The 21,899-nt window shown below is 41.4% G+C and overlaps 1 protein-coding gene and 1 non-coding gene across 2 annotated transcripts in view; both read left to right on the forward strand.

The window, feature by feature from the left end:
- Nucleotides 1-13,941: 13,941 nt before the first annotated feature.
- Nucleotides 13,942-21,899, forward strand: part of ARPC2 (actin related protein 2/3 complex subunit 2) — a 29,864-nt gene continuing 21,906 nt past the window's right edge. The window contains exons 1-2 of the mRNA XM_065880427.1: nucleotides 13,942-14,066; nucleotides 14,286-14,367. Coding sequence (XP_065736499.1) covers nucleotides 14,294-14,367 — 74 coding nt within the window. The 5' untranslated portion in view covers nucleotides 13,942-14,066; nucleotides 14,286-14,293. The remainder of the gene's footprint in view (nucleotides 14,067-14,285; nucleotides 14,368-21,899) is intronic.
- LOC136126164 (small nucleolar RNA SNORA42/SNORA80 family) lies at nucleotides 17,179-17,315 on the forward strand. Its single transcript, XR_010656060.1, has one exon. It is a non-coding gene; the product is annotated as a small nucleolar RNA SNORA42/SNORA80 family (small nucleolar RNA).

Raw genomic sequence — 21,899 nt, forward strand, 5'->3', positions numbered from 1 at the left:
ACAAAACCCATAAAACAAAGACAAAAACCAACTTCTTTTTAAAACCTCACCTCCATGCTTTTAAGCCACCATGAGTTAGGTTTTTGTTACTTGCATCTGAGGGCACTCCTTTTTTTTTTTTTTTGGCCACCGCACAGCTTGTGGGATCTTAGTTCCCCACCCAAGGATCGAACCTTACCCTCGGCAGTGAAAGCCCAGAGTCCTAACCACTGGACCACCAGGGAATTCCCCTGAGGGCACTCTTGACTGATAATACTGCCATCTAATTTGGGATTTTCCAAACTTCAATTATCCTCAAACCTTCTGTAGCATTTTGCCATGTCCACTCAAATACAGCGTTCTTTACATTGATTCACTTGTGTTCAATTAAATACCTATTTTAAGCCTTGTGCTCTCGTGTGTGTCATTTTTTTTTAATACCCATTAGAATAAAATAAATAAATAAGTGTAACGATGAAAATTAAAACAGTTTCTGGATTGCTGAATACATTTACCGGCCACGAGGGTGGTACACCCCAGCTCCACAGGGAAGATCCTGCTCTCAGGACACTTCTAGACCTTGCCTGTTCATCTGGCTGTTCATTTGTATCCTTTACAATGTAAGTAAAAAAGAATAATAATTTTAAAATTATAATTTAATTAAATTAAAACAGATTCACTACGTACCACCCCAAATCATCTCGCTTTTACCAGTGGAGCACTTTGCGAAAGCAAAGCCAGATGACTAGATATTCCTGTTCCAGATTTCCAGGAGGGAATGTTATAGATGAGGGTCTTCCCCTGAGTCACATGGTGCATAAGGCCGTACACACCTCAAGTAACTCAGGGGAGATGGAAATAGTTGGCAGGTCTACCACAACCTTATACAGAATGATGATGATGATGGTGGTGAAGGAGAAGAAGGAGAAATGGCCCCATTTCAAAGCTAAGATTTCTCTGTACATGGGATAAAACAACTAGGGAATATTGGTCAGCCCTTCATGTCTGTTCAGAGCAAGCTACATGGCCAGGGGAGAAACAAGAATGCCAGGCCAGCTAGTACAGCTGGTACAGCAGAAGAGGAAGGCCTTCATATTCTCCTGAGCGCTTTGCTATGCCCATCTCCCAACATTGTCAATCTAGTGTTCACTCAACTATAAAGTAACATTTCAAGTCAGTAGAGGAAAGATGGGTTATTCAACACATGGTATTAAGATAGTTGGAAAATTATTGGGAAAAATTAAGTTATATCTCTCACTCTACACAACACACATACACACACAAATTCAGATGAATTGCAGACAAATATTTTATAAAAAACACAATTTATGGTACATTCATACAATAAACTATCATTCAGCAGTTAGAAAGGAAAGAAATCAATCCATAGGTACTGACAAGGAAATATTTAAACACTGTTCAATGAAAAAACAAGTTATAAATAACACATATAGAATGATGCCATTTATATTGAATATGTGTGTGTATCTTCATATGAACATATAAGAGTTTTAAAGCACAGACCTTGATCGAATAGCAGTGATCACTTCTAAGGAAGTGACTAGGATGTACTCATATATTGCTCTTGTCATTAAAAATAAGCAGAAACAGATAAAAGTTTAACTAAAAAATGATAAACGACAAGCTAATAGAGAAAACAGAAGAATTTTTCAATAATTTTGATGTGATAATCAACTTTCTTAGTACTATGCCAGTGACAAAAACCATTTTTTTAAAAATTGAGAAAATTGATGTGAAAATGAAAAATCTCTGTATAGCAAGGCGAATCAACAGCATACCTAAAAGATGAATAACAAAATGGAAAAAAATATTTGCAACATGCTGGAGAAAGAGTAGTATTATTAAACTATGGATTATTTAGAAATAAATAAGAAAATTACAAGCCAAATAGAAAAGAAAAGGCACAAAGAAGCACTCCATAAAAGAAGACTTGTTAATGGCCAAAATTCATATTCAAGATGTCAAACCTCACTAATAACTACATCCAAGCAAATTAAAATGAGATTCATTTTTCACTTAGATGGACAGGATTAAAAAGATTTCTAATAGCCGGTTGTTGGCAAGAGTGTGTGGAAACAGGCAACCTGACATCCTGTTGATGGAAGCTTAAATTGGCACAGTCCTTTGGAGGGCAATTTGGAGATGGGTATCAAAATTTGGAATATGCATATGTGCTGCCCTCCTCTAAATTTATTTTAATAAAATAATGGTGCAGGTGTGCAAAGCTGTACTGAAAAATTAGCAACAACCTACATGATTATCAAAGGGTTTTTGTTAAATAAATGTATGAGACTCAGAGGTGGATAGCAAGCAGGTGTTATGAAAGATAAGGACAGTCTTTATGTATTGACACAAAGGATACAACGTTAAAGTGAGAAAAACAGCTCACCCAATTCCACGTATAAGGTGATCCTCTTTTGTTTAATGTATAACCCACTGGCACGGTAGATGCTCACCATTTACAGGTGTTATCTCTGTGGGGGAGAATTTCAAAGGAAATTTTCTATATTATTTACATTTTTTATAAGGAACATGTATTATCTGTAGGATAACTAAAGTCAATAAGTATTTCATTTTGAAAAATCAAGGAAGACAAATGCTATTTACTCTGTCCTTTAAAGGATTTCTGCACGTATTCTTTTATTCAACAAATATTAAGTTGATTACATGAAAAGTTGTGTCTCGCGGATGGGGGTGGACACAAAAGGCACTTGGACCTAAGCCCTGGAAACCTCCCTCTACTTCCTGACACCAAACCAATACTTTCACTGGGCCCACCACACGCCTTCCTCCTTGCTTGTGCCCCAGAGGAGTTGCGTCCCTCAGCCACCGCGAAGCCAGTTCGTGCCCTACCGTCCGTCTGCCCACCGTTCTCTCAGAAGCCTCACACTATTAATTACCATCTTTGCTTTACCTTCAACTTCTTCTCTTTTGCAGCCTACTAGTCCTCAATGAAAACTGCTCAAGTGTCTTCCATACCAATGGAGGGAAGGAAGGAAGGAAGGAAGGAAGGAAGGGAGGAAAGAAGGGAGGAAGGAAGGGGGGAAGGAAGGGGGAAGGGAGGGAGGGAGGGAGGGAGGAAGGGAAGGAAACACATTCTGGACAGAATGATTTGGGAGCAGGACGAAAGGAAGGAAGAGAAGGAAAAAAAGGGGAAGGAAAGAGACCTCTTGAGTGTATTTTCCATCCTTAACATTCTTAAAGAAATGTGTTAGCTTGACTACAATAAAAAACGTGATAGAGAAAGGAGTATAAAAGCAAGACCATGAGATCAGCAGAGAAGGTGTTCTCTACCACTCTGACCAAGAAAGCTGGTCTAGCCCCAGCACCTGCCTTGAGCTGCCCTCTCTCAACATCAGAACCTGGCTGATCTCTATAGTGGATGACATCTCTCTCCAGTTATCATTCAATCTCTCCTCCCCTACAGACAGACTTCTAGAAAGAATTGTTGGCTTGCCCTCCTTTTCCTTACCTCTGTCCACTCCTTAGCTCCACCACTCCGCCAAAACCAGTTCTCCCCATGGACACCTCTCGGTACTGTCTTGGCTTCTCAGGAGCCTTTGACACCACACCCTTGTGCCCATCCTTTCTTGGTATCCTTTGGCAGTGTTTCCTCTCTGGCCTGACCTCTCAGTACCGGGGGCCCCAGCACTCAACCCTGAGACCCTTGCCCTCCTCCCTCTACCCTCTTTCCTAGGCAGTCTCATCCAAGGCAGTGTGTTAATCATTGTACAAACACCAGTGACCTCCAAGAGATATTGGCTTATCACTGTCTCCACATGGATGTCTCACAGACTCATTCGTTCATCCATTCATTTATTCTATTGAGCACCTACTATATGGCAGGAACTACACTAGGGACTGGATAAAGAGTGAAGAACAGAATAGGCATCCTTCATGCCCTTGAGCATTTTAACTTGACAGGTCAACAACTGAGCCCAAGATCTGCCCTCAACCAACATGCTCCCCCATGCTCTCATCTCAATAAATAGCACAATTTCCACCCACCTGCTCAAGGCAGAAATCTGAATATTAGAGCTGACACTCTGCTTTCCCTTATCCTGCCTGTGCGGGACACACTCTAAAGTGATAACCCCCCTCTACTGAGTTATGCCTTTGTATAATCCCTTCTCCTTAAGGCAGAACCTGTGACATGTTTCTAATCAGTAGAATATGGCCAAGGTGATAAAAGTCAGCCTTTTGTTCAGGTTGTCTTATATTGTGAGGGTGACAGGATGTCAATCCCATAATTATAGGACTCCCATTATTATAAGACTCCATCCTGCAGGCTGAAGTGAGAGAGACATCCTTGTTGGCTTTAAAGAATTAAGCTGTCATATTTGTCAAGGAAGTGTGGGGGGCCCTCTGACAGCCAAAAAGAAAATGGGGAGCTCAGTGCTACAGCTGCAAAGAGATGAATTCTGCCAACAATCTCGGGGAGCTTGGAAGTGGATCTTTTCCCAGTTGAATCTCTGATTCACAGCCCCAGTCAGCACTTGGATTGAAGTCTGGTGAGATCCTGAGCAGAGGACCCAGTCAAGCTATGCCTGGACTTCTGACCTATAGAAACTGTGAGCTAATAAATGGATGTTATTTTAGGTCGTTAAGTTTCTGATAACTTGTTACTCAGTATAGATAATTAAGGCAGCACCTATTCAATCTAGCACCAGAACTTTTTGATTCCTTCACTGAAATAACTCTCAAAACCATCCAGTTCTCTCCATCTCCACTACTCCACCCAGAGCAAACTGTCATCATCTCCTACCCAGACAAATAGAATAGCCTCCTGATCTCCCCTGTCACATCTGTCCCTCCTATTAGCACAGGGCCAAGACATGAAAGCATCCCAGGCGAGCGAATGCTTTGGCATTCCTTCAATTCAACATTTATTCAGCAGAAATGGGAGAAATTATCTATTAATAAAAGTGGTGTGTCTCTCTTTTTATGCCAAAATGAGATGCTCAATACATGTGATTTTTCTAAAGCAGATAACTTCTTGGGAGGCACATGAACCACTTAAAATTTAAATAAATCTCTAATTTTCTGTAAATAGCACAACCAATAGCATTATTCATATTTAGACTTTCAGCTGACTATACCTAATGAGAGCTCTTGGCTGACTCACCTCAGGTTTAGAGGTACAGTTTGTATGTGTCTATCATGTTTTTAATTTTGATGAAGAACAATTTATTTTTTCCTCTTGTTGCTTCTGCTTTTAATGTCAAGTCTAAGAATCCATTGACAAATCTGAGGTCTTAAACATTCTACCCCTATGTTTTCTTCTAATAGTTTTATAGTTTTGGCATTTATATTTAGGTTGTTGATCCAGTTTAAATTAATTTTTGTATAAGGAGTGAGGTAAGGGTACAACTTCCTTCTTTTGCATGAGGTTATCCAGTTGTCCCAGTACAATTTGTTAAAGAGAGACTCTTCTTTCCCCCATTGAATGGCCTTGACACCCTTGTCAAAAGTCAGTTGGCCATAGGTGTTGGGTTTATTGCTGAACTCTCAATTCTATTCCACTGGTCTATATATGTCTGCCTTTATGGCAGTGTCACACTGTTTTGATTGCTGTAGCTCTGTAGTAAGTTTTTTCTTTCTTTTCTTTTCTTTTCTTTTTTTTTTTTTTTTTTTTTTGACCATGCTGCATGGTATGTGGAATCTTAGTTCCGCAACCAGGGATCCAACCCATGCCCCCTGCAGTGGAAGCATGAAGCCTTAACCAGTGTACCACCAGGGAAGTCCCACTTTGTAATAAGTTTTGAAACCAGGAAGTGTGAGTCTCTGATTTTGTTTTGCTTTTTTAAAAACATTGTTTTGGCTATTTAGAGGCCCTTGCAGTTCCCTATAAATTTGAAGATCAGCTTCTCCATTTATGCAAAAAGGCTACTGGAATTTTGTTAGGGATTGCATTGAATCTGTAGGTTGCTTTCGAGAATATTGCCAGCTTAACAATATTAGGTGTTTCAATTCATGAACATGGGATGTCTTTCCACTGATTCAGGTCTTAATTTCTTTTAGCAACGTTTTGTAGTTTTTAGTGTACAAGTCTTTCACCTCCTTGGCTATTCTTATTCCCGGGTAATTTATTCTTTTAGATGCTACTGGAAATAAAGTTTTCTTAATTTCCTTTTCAGATTGTTTATTGCTGATGTATAAAAATGCAACTGATTTCTGTGTGTTGATATTGTTCCCTAAAATTTTGCTGAATTCACTTATTAGCTCTAGCTGGGGTGTGTGTGTGTGTGTGCGTGTGTGTGTGTGTGTGTGTATTCTATGGGATCTTCTTTATATAGAATCATGTCATCCACAAATAGAGATAGTTTAGGGAATTCCCTGGTGGTCCAGTGGCTGGGACTTTGCACTTCCACTGCAGGGAGCACAGGTTTAATCCTTGGTCTGGGAACTAAGATCCCACATGCCACACAGTGCAGCCAAAAACAAAACAAAACCAAAGCACAAATAGAGATAGTTTAATTCTTCTGTTCCAGTGTGGATGTCTTTTCTTTATTTTTATTGCCTAATTGCTCTGCTAGGACTTCTGGTACAATGCTAAATAGCAATGGTGAAAGCAGATATCTTTGTCTTGTTCCTGATCTGAGAGGGAAAGCTTTTAGTCTTTCATAACTGTGTATGATGTTAGTTGTGGGTTTTTTCATAAATGTCCATTATTGTGTTAAGGAAATTCCCTTTTGTTCCTAGCTTTCTGAGTATTTTTATCATTAAAAGGTGCTGTATTTTGTCAAATGCCTTTCCTGCATCTATTGAGATGTTCTTTATTCTTTTCCTTCATTCTCTTAATGTTCTGTATCACATTGATTGATTGTCTTATGTTGAACCACCCTGCATCCTTGGAATAAATTCCACTTGGTTGTGGTATACAATCCTTTTAACGTGCTCTTGGGTTTGGCTTGCTAGCATTTTGTTGAAGATTTTTGTATCTATACTCATAAAAGATACTGGTCTGTAATTTGCTTTTCTTGTGGTATCTTTGTCTAGCTTTGGTATCAAGGTAATGCTGGCCTCATAGAATGTGTTAGGAAGTTTTCCTTCCTCTTCTGTTTCTTGGAAGAGTTTGGATAGAGTCAGTATTAATTATTCTTTACATGTTTATCAGAATTCACTAGTGAAGCCACCTGGTCCTGGACATTTCTTTCTTGTGAGGTTTTTTTGTTTGTTTGTTTGTATTTGCTGTACGCGGGCCTCTCACTGTTGTGGCCTCTCCAGTTGAGGAGCACAGGCTCCGGACACGCAGGCTCAGCGGCCATGGCTCACGGGCCCAGCCGCTCCGCGGCATGTGGGATCTTCCCAGACCGGGGCACAAATCCGTGTCCCCTGCATCGGCAGGCGGACTCAACCACTGCACCACCAGGGAAGGCCCTCTTGTGAGGTTTCTGATTATTGATTCAATATCTTTACTTGTTAGAAGTCTGTTGGTATTTGCTATTTCTTCTTGAGTGAGTTTTGGTAATTTGTGCATTTCTAAAAAATTTGTTCATTTCATCTAGATTATCTAATTTGTTGGCATACAATTGTTTATAATATTCTCTTATAATCCTTTTCTGTTAGATCTTCATTTTTATTTCTGATTTTAGTTACTTGCATCTTCTCTTTTTTTCTTAGTTGAGCTAAAAGTTTGTCAATTTTGTTGGATCTTTTTTAAAAAAAACTTTTCTTTTGGTTTTATTGGTTCTCTCTATTGTTTTTCTATTCTCCATTTAATTTATATATGCTCTAAACTTTATCATTTCCTTCCTTTGCTAGCTTTGGGTTTAGTTTGCTCTTCTTTTCCTAGTTTCTTAAGGTATAAAGTTAGGGTGTTGATCTGTAAATATCCCTCTGAGCACTGCTTTCACTGCATCCGATAAGTTTTGGTATATTATGTTTTCATTTTCATCCATGTCAAAGTATTTTCTAATTTCCCTAGTAATTTCTTCTTTAATGTACAGGTTGTTAAAGAATGTGTTGCTCAATTTCCATGCATTTGTGAATTTTTCAGTTTTCTTCTGTTACTGATTTCTAGTTTCATTCTCCAGTCGTTGAAGAAAATATTTTGTACAATTTTGATCTTTTAAAATTCATTGAGATTTTTTTATGGCCTAACATATGGTCTATCCTGGAGAATGTTCCACGTACACTTGAGGAGAATGTATTTCTGCTGTTGTTGGATGGGATGTTCTGTACATGTACGTTCGGTTTACTTGATTTATAATGTTCTTCAAGTCCTCTATTTCCTTATTGATCTTCTGTCTAGATATTCAAGCCATTATTTAAAGTGAGATATTGAAGGCCAACTCCAACTGTTATTGTAGAATTATCTATTTCTCTCTTTAATTCTGTCAGTATTTGATTCTTATATTTTGGGTGTATATGTTTATAATTACTGTATCTTCTCAATAAATTAATCCTTTTATCGATATACAGCATTCTTCTGTCTCTTGTAACAACTTTTAACTTAAAATCTATTTTGTCTGATGCTAGTATAGCCACCCCAGCTCTCTTGTAGCTACTATTTGCATAGAATATATTTTTCCAATCATTTCAACCTATTTCTGTCTTTGCTTCTAAAGTTTCTTGTAAGCAGCATATAGCTGGATCACAGATTTTTGTACATTCTGCTAATCTCCATCTTTTAATAAATTGACCTTATCCGTTTACGTTTAAAATGATTACTGATAATAAAGGACTTACTTCTACCATTGTGCTATTTGTTTTCTTTATATCTTAAACTCTTTTCTTTATTTCCTTGAATACACCCTACTTTTGATTGATTTTTCTAGTGTACAGTTTTGATCCCTTCTCCATTTCCTTTTCTATACATTTTTTTAGCTATTATCTTAGTGGTTACCCTGGGGATTACAATTGACATCCTAAATGGACAAAAATCAAGTTTCGATTTATTCCAGCCCCCCAACCCCAAAATGACCTCCATCCTCTGTCTTTACGACTGAAAGCAGCAAATTTCAGGCTGTTTTAGAACAGTCGCTTTCCCTACTTTGGCCATCAGGGTTCAGCAGGATGAAGGTTCAATCAAGAAGCTGTTGTCTTTATTTAAATGAAGTGTCAGGTCCAGTTTTTTATACTTTGATTTTATCATACTTGAAACTAAAATGCAGAACTATCCAGTTCAGTACTGGATACCAGTATTGCATGCCATGTCAACTATCCTGTTGGATACCAATATTGCATGTCAAAACATGACATCTGGAGTCTAAATCCCAGTTCAATGACCAGCCACATATATTACTTTGGATACATTCTTTAGCCTAACAGCATCTCAGTTTCATCACCTATAAAATGAATTAATAGTAGCTCCTACTTCTTAGAGCTGTCACAGGAATTCAAAGAGATACATGTAAAGTTCTTAAAACAGCACCTAGCACAGAATAAATCTTCCACCTGAATGTTAGCTATTACTGTGTTTCCAGCTGTCCATCTCTTGGCACTTCCCCTCTCCAGCTCTACCTCTCTTTATCTACCTGGCTAATTCTTATTTTAAAAACAATCAGATGTTTTTTAATATCCATCCACTTAAAGTCTGACAATGCCAAGTGCTAGTAAGGACAAGGAGCAATGAGAACCTTCATACATTGCAAGTGGAAGTATAAATTGGTACAGCTATTTTGGAGAGCAATTTGGCAACATCTGGAAAAGTTAAAGGTGTCCATAATCCACATCTCAACAGTTACAATCCTAGGGGTACACTCTAAAGAAACTTTCACACCTGTACACAGGAAATGTGTACAAGAATGTTCCAAACAGCACTGCTTGTAATAGAAAAAATACTGGAAAGAACTTTAGTGTCCTTCAACAGGAGAATGGATAAATACCTTGGTAATCATAACATACAATCGTACATTGGAATGCTATATCACAGTTAAAATAGGTTCATGTAATGACGGGTAAATCTCAAAAACATATTGCTGACTAAAAGAAACAAGTTTCAAAAGGAGATGTACAGTATGACACTTATCGACAAAAAGCTTAAAATCATGCAAATTTGCTACACATTGTTTATGGATACATGCATATGTAGTAAAAGTGTAAAAACATGCGTGGGAAGGATAAACACCAAATGCAAGGTGATGGTTACCTTTGAAGAGGAGGGGGAGGAAGGAGAAAAAGGAATAGAATTGGGTGGGGTTCACAGGAAGTTTCAACTGAATTTCTTTTTTAAAAAGCTCTGAAAAAAAAAGAGAGAAAAAAAAAGCTGTGAAGCAAGTTTAATTATAAAATGTTAAGATTCAAGGAAGCTGGGTGGTGGGACAAAGATATTTGTTCAATCAGTCAGAAGTTTAAAAAAACCAAAAGCAAGATGAAGAAAATCAGAAGATTGGTTGAAAATCTGTATAAAGAGTATTCTAGGTCCCCAGGCAGTCAGGTGATTATCCCATTTCCCAACTGGCCCATCCCATTTCCACCCCTTCCTCCATGTCCACCAACAGAGATTCATTTTCTATACACTCAAACCCAGCGGAAGGCAGTGGGGAGGCACAGGGATTATAATGGCATTAAGTGGAAGTGGGCTGGAACTTTAAAAGCATTCTTAAGACTCTGGGAACACTCCTAGCCAAGTTTATAAGCCCAAAGCAACTAGAGGATCCTTCTCTGGAGAAAAGACCTCCCAATATTGACATATGAGGGCCCTCTATGAAATCTGGCACATCATCAGTGCACCTTAGAGTGAAGTCCATTAATCCAGTACTTCTCACCACATAATATGCATTTGAATCACCTAGGGATCTTGCTAAGGTGCAGATTGTAAATCTGTAGTTTATGGTGGGAACTGAGATTCTGTGTTACCAAAAAGTTTCCAGAGGAAGCCAATGCTGCTAGTCCCTTTTAAGTAGTAAGGTGCTTGTCAACTCATCTTGCCCACACACTTCAGCCTCCACTCAGCTTTTTGGAGTCTCATCCCTAAATACGAACAGGCTGCTAAAGTAACCAGACTTTTGAGGATGGCCATTAACATAAATGAGAGAGATGAGAAAAGAAAAGAAAGAAACAGAGCAAAGAGCAGTTTAGTTTTTAGAGAAAAACTAAAAATAAACACACTATAGTATCCTCAGAAAGAAGATATTCCTGTCCATAAAACATATAATATCCTCAGAAAGATAGAAAATATTCCTGTCAATAAAACAAGGATAGAATATGGGAAGGGGAGTTGGGGAAAAAAGGTCTTGGGAATTAAAAATAAGAAAACTGAAACTTAAAATGGTTGAAGATAATGACACGGAAATATCACAGAAAAATAGAACAAAAACAAACAAACAATGGGTACACAGTTTCAGTTTTGCAAGATGAAAAGAGTTTTTGAGATTGGTTGCATTACAATGTCAATAAACTTAACACTACTGAACTGTACACTTAAAAATGGTTAAGACGGGCTTCCCTGGTGGCGCAGTGGTTGAGAGTCCGCCTGCTGATGCAGGGGACACGGGTTCGTGCCCTGGTCCGGGAAGATCCCACATGCTGCGAAGCGGCTGGGCCCGTGAGCCATGGCCGCTGAGCCTGCGCTCCGCAACGGGAGAGGCCACAACAGCGAGAGGCCCGTGAACCACAAAAAAAAAAAAAAAAAAAAAAAGGTTAAGATGAGAAATTTTATGTTATGTACATTTACCACAATTAAAAATAAAAATAAAACAAACAAACCCAAAGAAACAAAAAATAGAAGAAAAAAATGAAAGGATCAATCCAGAAATCTAACTTCTAAATAATAGGCATTCCAGAAAGAGAACAAAAAAAAGGGGAGGAGAAGAAATTATCAAGTAAATAATCAAAGAAAATTTCCTCCAAAACTGAAGTACATGAGTTTCCACTCTGAATGAGTGCTTAGTACAAAACAATTAAGAGTCACAGCAAAGCACATCATTGTAAAATTTCCAACCAACAGCCTAAAGAGAAAATCCTAATGCTTCCAGAGATGGAGATGGAGAAGATGTAACATACAAAGGATCAGGAATATGAACAGGAATCAGACTTTTTACAATAGCAACCCTGGAAGGTAAAAGAAAATGAATAATACCCTCAAAATTATGATGGAAAATTATTTTCAAACTTGAATTCAATAACCAGCCCAACTATAAATTCAATTACAAATCAAGTATTAGAATAAAATTAAGACATTTTAAAATATGCAAAGATCCCAACAACATATCCCCTATCTCTCTTCCTTACAAGGTTACTAAAGGAGGTGCTTTAGCAAAACAAAGAAGTAAACTAAGAAAGAAGAAGGCATGGGATCCATGAAATGGGCAAAACCAGCCCATGACAGCAACGAAGGAAAACCCCAGAATGACAACTGTATAGCAAGTCTAGAGATCAGTCAGCCCAGATTGAAACAAGAGGAAGGAGGCTCTGGGACAAAGACTCTAGAGAAAAAAATGGAACTTATGCATTTGAGCATATGGAAAATATTGCTAGAGTTTTGGACAGAGTCTTGGAGCACTTGCAGGGGTGGGGGCAGCCAACTGTAGATAATATAGAAAATTGACAAGTGAGGAAAAAAAGGCAATAATTAACTCTAAGAAAAATGGAGGGCTGTATAAGCTAGAAGGCATGGTTGTACTACCTTTATTGGCTCATTAGTAAACAGTATTTGCAAACACAATTTAAATGCTGATTATTGGTTTAACTAAAAATAGTTATATAAATGTGGAGGTGGAGAACAGAAGTGATAGACTCATTCATGTTCTTATCTATCACGGCAGGAAGTCAACAAATAACCCTTAAAATTAACAAATCAAGAATTAGTAGTATACACATTTATTTAGATATATGGATCTAATCTGGATGAGTATCTAAAGGAGTTGAGGCTATTGCCTCTAAAGAGTAGGCCAGAGAACTGCTTTTTTCATTACAAGCCTTCTAGTATATGTATATATATTTTAAACTATGTATGCATATTATTTTAGTTCAATAAACAACGTCAAAATATTAGCATATTATTTGGGGGTATCCACAATGTCTCGAAGTTTATCCATGGCCGGTAAATAAATCCGTTTTGAAGGGCTCTCTGGGCCTCGATGACAACAGCTAGTTTTTTGCTCATTTTCTGCATTCCCCATCCCCCGCTTTCCTGGGAGCACTTAGCATAAAATAAATCAATACATGTAAAAATAACTCAAGTTTGTCAGATCCTCCCTGGAGAAGGAAAAATACAAAACAAGGCACACAGGCAGAAGGTACAGACGCAGCACAAAACTGAGTTCATTTCCCACATGCAGTTGAGTAAAAAAAGTGTCTCTGGCAGAGGTACTGGAAGGTACGGGTTTCAGAGGCAGAGAAAATCATGTTCGGGGCACCTTGGAGGCAGCTCCCGGCAGAGAAATGGAGGCATGACAGGAAACCAGGTAGGCTTATTCACTTCGGTGACTTCTCATTCCTTTCCTTCCTTGCCATTTTAACACTCTGTAGTTACATAAATTGAGTTTGTAGTCCGTTTCCTTTACCAGACTATGAGCTCCACGAGGGGGGGACCTCATCTGTTTCACGCGCCACTGTATCCCCAGCGCAGGAGCCCATTAAACATCTGTGGAAGAAATGAATGCACGATGGTGCCGCCGGACAGCCATTAGTGTGGCATGAGGAAGGGTCACACCGACAGCAAACAAGCTGAGAGCAAAGAAGCCGGCTGGGAGATGACAAGGGCGAGCTTCTTGTAGGGTCTCTGAAAGTACAAGACGGGAAGAGTGGAAGTAAACCTTTGGGGAGTGCGGGAGGGAGACGCCGGACAGAGAGGCAGGCCTCAGGGAAGGACAGCAGGGTTGGAAACACACTAGCCACAGCGAGTTGGAGCGTCTATGGGAAAGTGGAGTTGGAACTAGCGGCACCGCACATGCGCATGCGCGGCCTCCGCCCCCGCCCGGCGCGCCTGCGTGCGCGTGCACGAGGGGTCGGAGCGGAAATGGCCCCGCGGGGCCGCGCGTCCGGGCAGCGAGCGGAAGTGGGTGTGAGAGCGGAAGTGGCCGGCTAGAGCCGGGGGCTGGGCGGGGACCGGGCTCGTCAGTGAGGCGGCAGCGGCGGCGGCGGCGGCTCGGCAGTCGGGTTCAGGCTTCGGGGGCCAGGTCGGTCGGGTGGGTGGGTAGGTGTCTCCACAGTGAGTGCGTGCGCGGGCCAGCGCGCGCGCGTTCCCTTACCCCCACCCCGATCCCTTTCCCCTTCTCCCCTAACCTCCTACCCCACCCAGCTCCCCTCCTCAGGGGGCAGCAGGGCCGCTCCCTCCGTCCTTTCCTCCTTTACCCACCCTCACCCGCCCTTGTTTCTCCTTCCCCTGCCCGGGGCAGCCGCCGCCATGATCCTGCTGGAGGTGAACAACCGCATCATCGAGGAGACGCTCGCGCTCAAGTTCGAGAACGCGGCCGCCGGGTGAGCGCGCGCTGGGGGCCGGGGGCTGGTGGGTGGCGAGGGAGGCAGAGTTGACCCCTGCTAATCGTTCAGCCCCCCAGACATGGAGGAGGGAGGTGGGAGACCTGGCAGGGTGTGGGGACTGCCCAGGCAGTGTAGACGTGGGCGGTGATTGGGCGCGGTGGGGTGAGGGGCAGAGATGCGTGGGGAGAGGCTCAGAGGAGGGATGCGGAAGCAGTGAATGGACAGGAGAGCGCGTGCCAAAGTGCAGGAGACCTGTGGGACGTGAGGGTAGCTTGGGCCAGAACTCTCGCTGGAGGATCCCATTGCCCGCTGGAGCGAGCAGGGGACCACTTCCCTCTGCATTCCCCGTCATTGTTCAGAACCCGGAGAGAGCCCATTTGGGATTGGGTTGGAAGGAGTTTTCAGGAATTCCCAGGACTAGAGAACGAAAGAAGATGCAGGCCCAGATCACCAGCAGTCTTCTCGCTCCCCACCCCCCACCTCGTCTAAGGGAGCGGGAGGGAGGACTAAAGGCAGGCCCAGCCTTGCGGCCGGAAAACCCGATGATCTCTCTAGTTTACCTTCCCTGAACCCAGCTGTGAGAGACACTGGCCATTTTGTTACATTTCTCAAGCAAAGTTAGTCGTCCCCCACATCCACAGCCCTTCCTTATCGCTCTTCTGAGGTTCTAATAATCCTTTCCCCACCCACTGTCCTCTATCTGGTTGTTTATCTTTTAAATTCTTATACCATACCCCTGGTCTGTGATTTCTTCTGCAGTAATTCTGGCCTAGATACACAGTTAAAAGCCTCCAGCGTCTATTAAGTTCTTAGATGAAACCTGTTTTTAGCCATTGGCTTTTTTAAAAGTGGGCTTTAGGACATGTTTCAAAGGCACCCTTCTCTGTCAAACACAAGAATCAGTAGCAGACAACCTCTTCCCCCAAAGCTGCTTTGCTTTTGTAATATATTTAAACCAAGGAGTTGGTTTTAGCTTCTAATTTTTGGTGGCCTGTGGCCAGTCCCTTTGCCTCATTTCCCCATCTGTGAGGATGGGGCTTCACATCTTGCTTACACAGTTGAGGAAATAAGTGCAAACCGTTTCTGGTGAACTGGGAACTAATAAAAAGAGCAAGTGCTTGGAGAGCCACAGATGGAAGAGGATTGGTGGAGGGGAAGTTCTAAGTGGACATAATGAACTTGTGGCTTGGAGGCATTAAAAAAAATACTTACAACCCACTGCTTAAATTGAATATATTGTCTATCTCTTTTATAAGGCCACAGATTTTATCTGTAAAGCAAAGCACAACGTTTCTTGAAGTAACGCATACAGTGAGCAGTAGCTACTGTTTCCTGCCAGGGACTGCAGTTGCTTATATTTTAGGCTAACTTGCTTCGTGTCTTCAGCCTCACTTACCAGTTGCTTTGCATTTTAAATGTTCAAACGAATCAGCTTGGTGGCTTATTTTGGGTGATTGCTCTGTCCTTTTTTGAGCAGTGTAGCACATAGGAGGAAGTTAAATTAACTTCTGCATTTTCACAGCTGATCTCAAGTGAATTCTCAAGTTTAGACTAGCAAAAAATGAGACCTGGGTGGTTATAAGCTGATCTACAAGATAAATGCCTGTGCATTTCAAGTAGAAGCATGCCTTGTGGTGTAGGAGTACCTTCACAACTACTTGTTTGTTAATAACTTGTGATTCTGAAATGTAGCCCATAACTCAGAGCTTCAGCTCTTCTGCTTTTAGAACATTACTCTTAAAAAGAGCTACTAACCATTTCAGTGGGAGTAAAGTAGGCACTCAAGTCTGGAAGGCATAAGTTAGAACTTCTGGGACTTTTTTTTACAAAGTATATGTTGTAGCGATGTTGAATATTGGGTCAGGGCAGCAAGCTTTGGCTTTTCTTCTGGCCCATTTTCCCTTTGAGGTGTGTCTTTAAGTAAGTGGGCTCAAAACGTATTCTGCTGTAAAGCACTTTGAAAACCGTTGAAAAGAGACTAGGATATTCAGCCGAGGAGGCAGGGCTTTCCTGGGATTCCAAATGTAACACCTAGCAGAAGCCTGTCTCTAGACCGAGTGTGAATTTCCAGGCATACCAGTAAGGTGAGGCAGCAGTAGAGTAGTTAAGAATTTATCAAGGTGCATGCCTAGCCAGAACTTCCAGAGAAGGGTGACTAGTGTGATAATCATAAACGTTGGTAGGCTTCTCCCAGTGCTCAGCACCAGGCAGGAACAGGAAAGGGGGACCTTTCTGAGAGCGCTGGCAAAGTTACAGAGGACCAAAGGGGTGGCACGTGTTGGGGTGGAGACCAGAGAAAGATTAAAGAAAGGCAGTAGTGCTGAGGAGAAACCCTGGAGATGTGAAAGGCTTGGCCCTTGTGGGAACATGCTGGGAGAGGTCAGCTCCACCCTGCTTTACACTTCTCAACAAACCAGTTGGGGAAATTAGGTTCTGAGCAGCCTTCCCCAGAGTGAATCTTCCATCTCCACGATGTCCAATAATGATAGCCAGTAACTACATGTGGCTAGTTAAGTGTAAATAAAAATTAATTAAAGTGAATTAAAATTAAGTTTCTCAGTCACACTAGCCACAGTTCTAGGGCTGAGTTGCCACATGTGGCTAGGAGCAGCGGTATTTGGGTAGCAGAGATGTAGAACATTTCCATTATTGCAGAAAGTCTGCATTTGGAAATGTAGCACTGTCCCAGCTACTAAGAACATAAGCATGAGATAGATAGTCTTAAAAATAGTTCTGTCGTATATACTTTAGAATACTGTTAGAGTAATTTTCCTTTTGAAGTTGATCTTATTTTAAACGCTTCTCAGAGCATGGTAATGGATTTATGACAGGTCCTTCTCTATGGGTCTCTCATAATGTACCCATGCCAGAGTAAATTGCAACCTCGAACCATTGCCCAGCCTCCTTACCTGTGGACTGTGAGCACTGAAGGGTGTTGTACAGTATGAAACATATCATCCTGCTGGGTCTTCTCGCCTGTGACATCCTACTGAAAGTCTAAATTTCCTTCGAATAAAGCAATTCTGTCATCTAAATTGTTTAAGAATACATTTGGGGACTTCCCTGGTGGCACAGTGGTTAAGAATGCACCTGCCAATGCAGGGAACGTGAGTTCGAGCCCTGGTCCAGGAAGATCCCACATGCCGCGGAGCAACTAAGCCCGTGTGCCACAACTACTGAGCCTGTGTGCCACAACTACTGAAGCCCGCGTGCCTAGAGCCTGTGCTCCGCAGCAAGCGAAGCCACCACAGTGAGAAGCCCACGCACCGCAACAAAGAGTAGCCCCCGCTCGCTGCAATTAGAGAAAGCCCACGTGCAGCAGCGAAGACCCAACACAGCCAAAAATAAATAAACTGAAAAAAAAAGAATACATTTGGTCACGACACCCTTTTAATTTGGAGGCAGTTCCGACAAAGCCTAAGATTCATTCCAAACGATTTACCGTTTTTTTTTTTTCCTACCGCCCTATTGGGAAGGTGGCTTATTGGAATGATTTCTGTATCCTTACAGAATGATAGTTATTGGTAAATTGTCTTCCCAGCAGCCTCCAAACTAAGAGACTGTGACTGATTAAGAAGCTATTTTGAACACTGCAGATAACCTCATGTGCAGGTCTTGTCAACAGCATTTTGTTTTTGTTTTTGTTTTTTTTAATCATTTAGGAAGTATTACCCAGGCCCCCAATTAAAGCAGAAGTAATCTGGCAAATTAATTTAATTCTTTTGTTAGTATATACACACCAAGAACCTTTACAGCCTCAGAAACTAGGCTTGTCGGCTTAGCTAGAGTCCAAAATTGAGGAAATGCTGTCAGATGCAAATTGCTGTTGATTTTAAGTGCATGCTGGCTCCTTGCCACAGCTGTGCATATTGTGGGGAGCTGTGGTTCTATGAGGGGGAGTGAAGCTCAGTAAGCAGGCTGTGCCAGTTGGGATGGGCGAGGACTGTGGGAGGAGAAATTTGAGAAAGGAATAAATTAAATCTTGCTGATACCTTGTTCTCATTCCCAAATATGCTGCATATGTCCTCAGAGAGACATACTGGTTTGAAGTGATTTGGAATTAGGACATTGTTTAAGCATTTAGAAGAAATTGGATGTAGTGGCTGACTTGCTGAGACGATCTAGTTGGTCTTTTTACAGGTCACTGTAGTTAAACACTGCTGCCCACCCTCTGGCTGCCTTGGGACCACTTCGGGCATAAAGCCCCAGAGCTGCACTCCCTACGTGTGTACCAAACCTGTGACTCCTTAGGGGCAGGGCCTGTGGTTTCATCATCTTTGTTTTCCCAGCATTCTCGCTGTGGGTATAGTCAGCTTAATAAGTGTTTTCTTGAAGCAATAGATGAAGCCAGATAGAATGGTTCTTAGTTTCTTTAGCAGTTTATCACTTTTCTGACATTGTGTGAATGAGCTTTTAGACCCTCTTTGTTCTTACTTTGAGACGTGGCTTAACAGAGAGTAGGACCACCCACTTCTTACCTAACATGATCCATTTTTCTAGGCTTTGCTCAAAAAGGAGGATGGGAGCCTTAGAGAGGACTTAAAGGAGAGTAATCAAAAACTTTATGGTGAGATGATGAGCAGAATTCAATAATTCCTCTAATTCAGCTTATGGAAGGGATAACTAGAAGAGGGACATAAATGCACAACGGGGAACTGGATGCATTCGGGAGTAAAAACTCCAAAACCCTGAGTGAGAAAAGAGGATTGGACAATAACAGTTGCCAGGAGTTCTTTATTGACTGATTAGTGACATTCTAGAAGCTTCCTTAGAAAAAGGATAAAAGGAAATTTTTTTCTAAAGGATTTTAAGAATGGCTCTTGAAACCCATCTGAATGAATTGAATATGTTTTAGTGTCTTGTACTGTCCAGTCAGTAACCCTGAGGGCTTATCCAGGGGGCTTTATTCTAGGATTCCAGACATTACAACAGTCTGACAGTAATATGGTTCTGTTTCTCTTTGTTGTGCTGACCAATTCCTGATACTGGGAGTTAACCACAATCCCAAAACCTCTCTCTACCATGACTCCAAAGTCTGATCTCTGATTCTACCTAGAAGAAAAACTAATTCATTGATCACCTTCTATGAACCAGGCACTTTACTATAAGCTTTAACGTGGTTTTGTTCCATTTCAGAGTGTGCCTGGGTGACAGCAGTTCCAATGATACAGTTGACAAAACTGGGGCTCTTGGGAGTTGGAGAGGGCGTAGACGTATATATTAAGCATTGTACAGGCACCCTTCCCCGGTGATTCCTGGTATGTCACGCACAGAACATGACCATACCTGTGGCACATCTGGGTAAATGGTCTAGCCTAGAGATCCTGCCTCTGGGCTGCCCTAAGGGCTGTGGGGATCATTATCTCAACATATCTATAACTTAGTCACAAGACCCTGATTGGGAAACTTTGCTGTCCACATAGCATCTCGGTTAGTCTTCACAACAACCTTGTGTGGTAGATGCTTTTAACCTCCGTTTTCTAGAAAAGGAATTTTAGGCTCGCAGACATTTGAGTAACATTGCCTGTGGTTACATAGCCAGTAAGGGACAGAACTTGAGGTGAAGAGTCAACTCTGAAAGACATGCTTTTTCTGTGATTAAACTCACCCGCAGCATCTGAAACTTTAGCAGACAGTGGAACAGAAAATAACGATTTACCCTTTTGGCCTATTAAATGGTACACTTTCTCCCAGACCAATCTTATTCCCTTGTAGCTCCCTGATTTTAAACCACAAAAGTAAATAAGAAACACCTGGTCTTGGAATTGAGTCATGGCCCTGTCCTGGTGTATTTCCCGCTCTGTGCAGTCTCCACGTTGGGGCACAGAGTTCTCAGACCTCTGACTCCCAGCTGATGCCTCAGGAGGGCTCCTTTGGCCCAGTGTTCTCCTCAGCAGCCTGCCTCTCTCCTCTACAACCTTTATGCAGCCATAAATAGTAAGCTAAAATATTAATGGCAGTGATTTGACAAATATTCCCAAGTCAAGCAGCAAACCACGTAGTATAGATCTTAGAGACTTCCCCCAGTGGGGAGCTGTGCTCAGGGAACTTTACGGCCTAGAGAAATGCAGAATTTCTGAGTCAAAATGTTGGAACTCTAAGGTTTTTTATCTATACTTGATTTTTCTCGGTCTGTTGATGAAGTGAGAAAGTGAGGAACTCAGTCCTTCCTTGGCTGAATTAAAGCCTAAAGGTTAAAAAAAAACAAAACCAGCCGCCTACTAAGTGATACAATGTGGCCTTTTATAAGCCTCCACCCTGCCTCTTTGGCACAGCCAGCCTTCCTCTGGAAAATGTGCTTCAGTGCTTCCTCCCGTTGTGCAGCCTCTTAATATTTCACTCAAGCGGGCCGTAGATTAACGTGTCTACTTCTTCCTTGGCTCCTGTTTTCTAGAAGTGAAAAATGGTGGTTGGCCAGTCATTGCCTTAGTCTCCAGGCTACAGTTTCAAATGAAAGATCAGAAACAACTTAAATTTTTATACAGTTCTTTTCATCATATTCCGAACTCACTGCTTGTCCATAAACCCACTTGATGCTTCGATTCTCAGACACCCAAAATACTTTATCTAAGTCACATATGGATGGATGGCTTTGAAGAAGCAGAGTGGAACTTTGTATGTTATTTGTATAGGCTGATTTTACAACAGGGCTAACATATGCTTAGGAGAGGCCAGTTTCCTTGAAAGGCATTGTTTAGCTCTGCTGCAGCTCTTTAACAGTCATAAACCACGTTATCTATTCCATTATTTCCCAGCAACTCTGGAGGGTAACTCAATCTTTGTTCCTTTTACAGGTGAGGGAGCGGAGATAGTAAAAGAGATATGCACTTGATCGTGAGGTCTTGAGCAAGCTAGAAAGGAATAAATATGAAAATGTGTATATCTTGTCTGCTGGCCCATAAAACAAAGTGGAATCATTTGAGTTTTAGGATGTTAGCTGATAAAACTATAGAGTCTTCATTCGATTCCTACCATTGGGCTTTGAGGAGAAGTTAGGAAAGCATGTAAAGTAGCTTTTCACTGGAGGTTAATTGACTGTTATTGTTTATAGCTAGGATATATGTCATGCTTTCTAGGTAATAACTCAGCAGCATTTATCAAATAGAAGACCATGTTCCAGGCTCATCTGGGAATCGCCCGGAAGGTGTTAGACTTGTCTTTGCCTTCCAGGATACGTTCTTCTGTATCTGTTCTCTTGTTTTATCTTTAGCAGTTGTGAGAGGTAGGTAGGATCATTTGTGTTCTCCCATTTCATAGATGAATAGGCAAGAAAAAGAAGGTGTGTAGTGTTAATTTGTCTGAAAACATGGTCCTGGAGAAAAGGCTAAAGTTGGAAAACAGGTGTCTTAACTGTTCTCAGTGATTTCGCAGTGTTATTTTGTGCTACACTTTATGGACGTACACACTGGAATTTAAAAACAAAACCAAAAAAACTAGGGTGGAACCAAAGAGGGCTTCACTAAGGAGAGTGGTGAGTACTTCGCTCATGTAAGGGAGAGGGAAAGATGTGTAGGAAGACTAACAGATTG

The sequence above is a fragment of the Phocoena phocoena genome, chromosome 7, assembly GCF_963924675.1.
Source record: "Phocoena phocoena chromosome 7, mPhoPho1.1, whole genome shotgun sequence".
Classification (NCBI taxonomy): domain Eukaryota; kingdom Metazoa; phylum Chordata; class Mammalia; order Artiodactyla; family Phocoenidae; genus Phocoena; species Phocoena phocoena.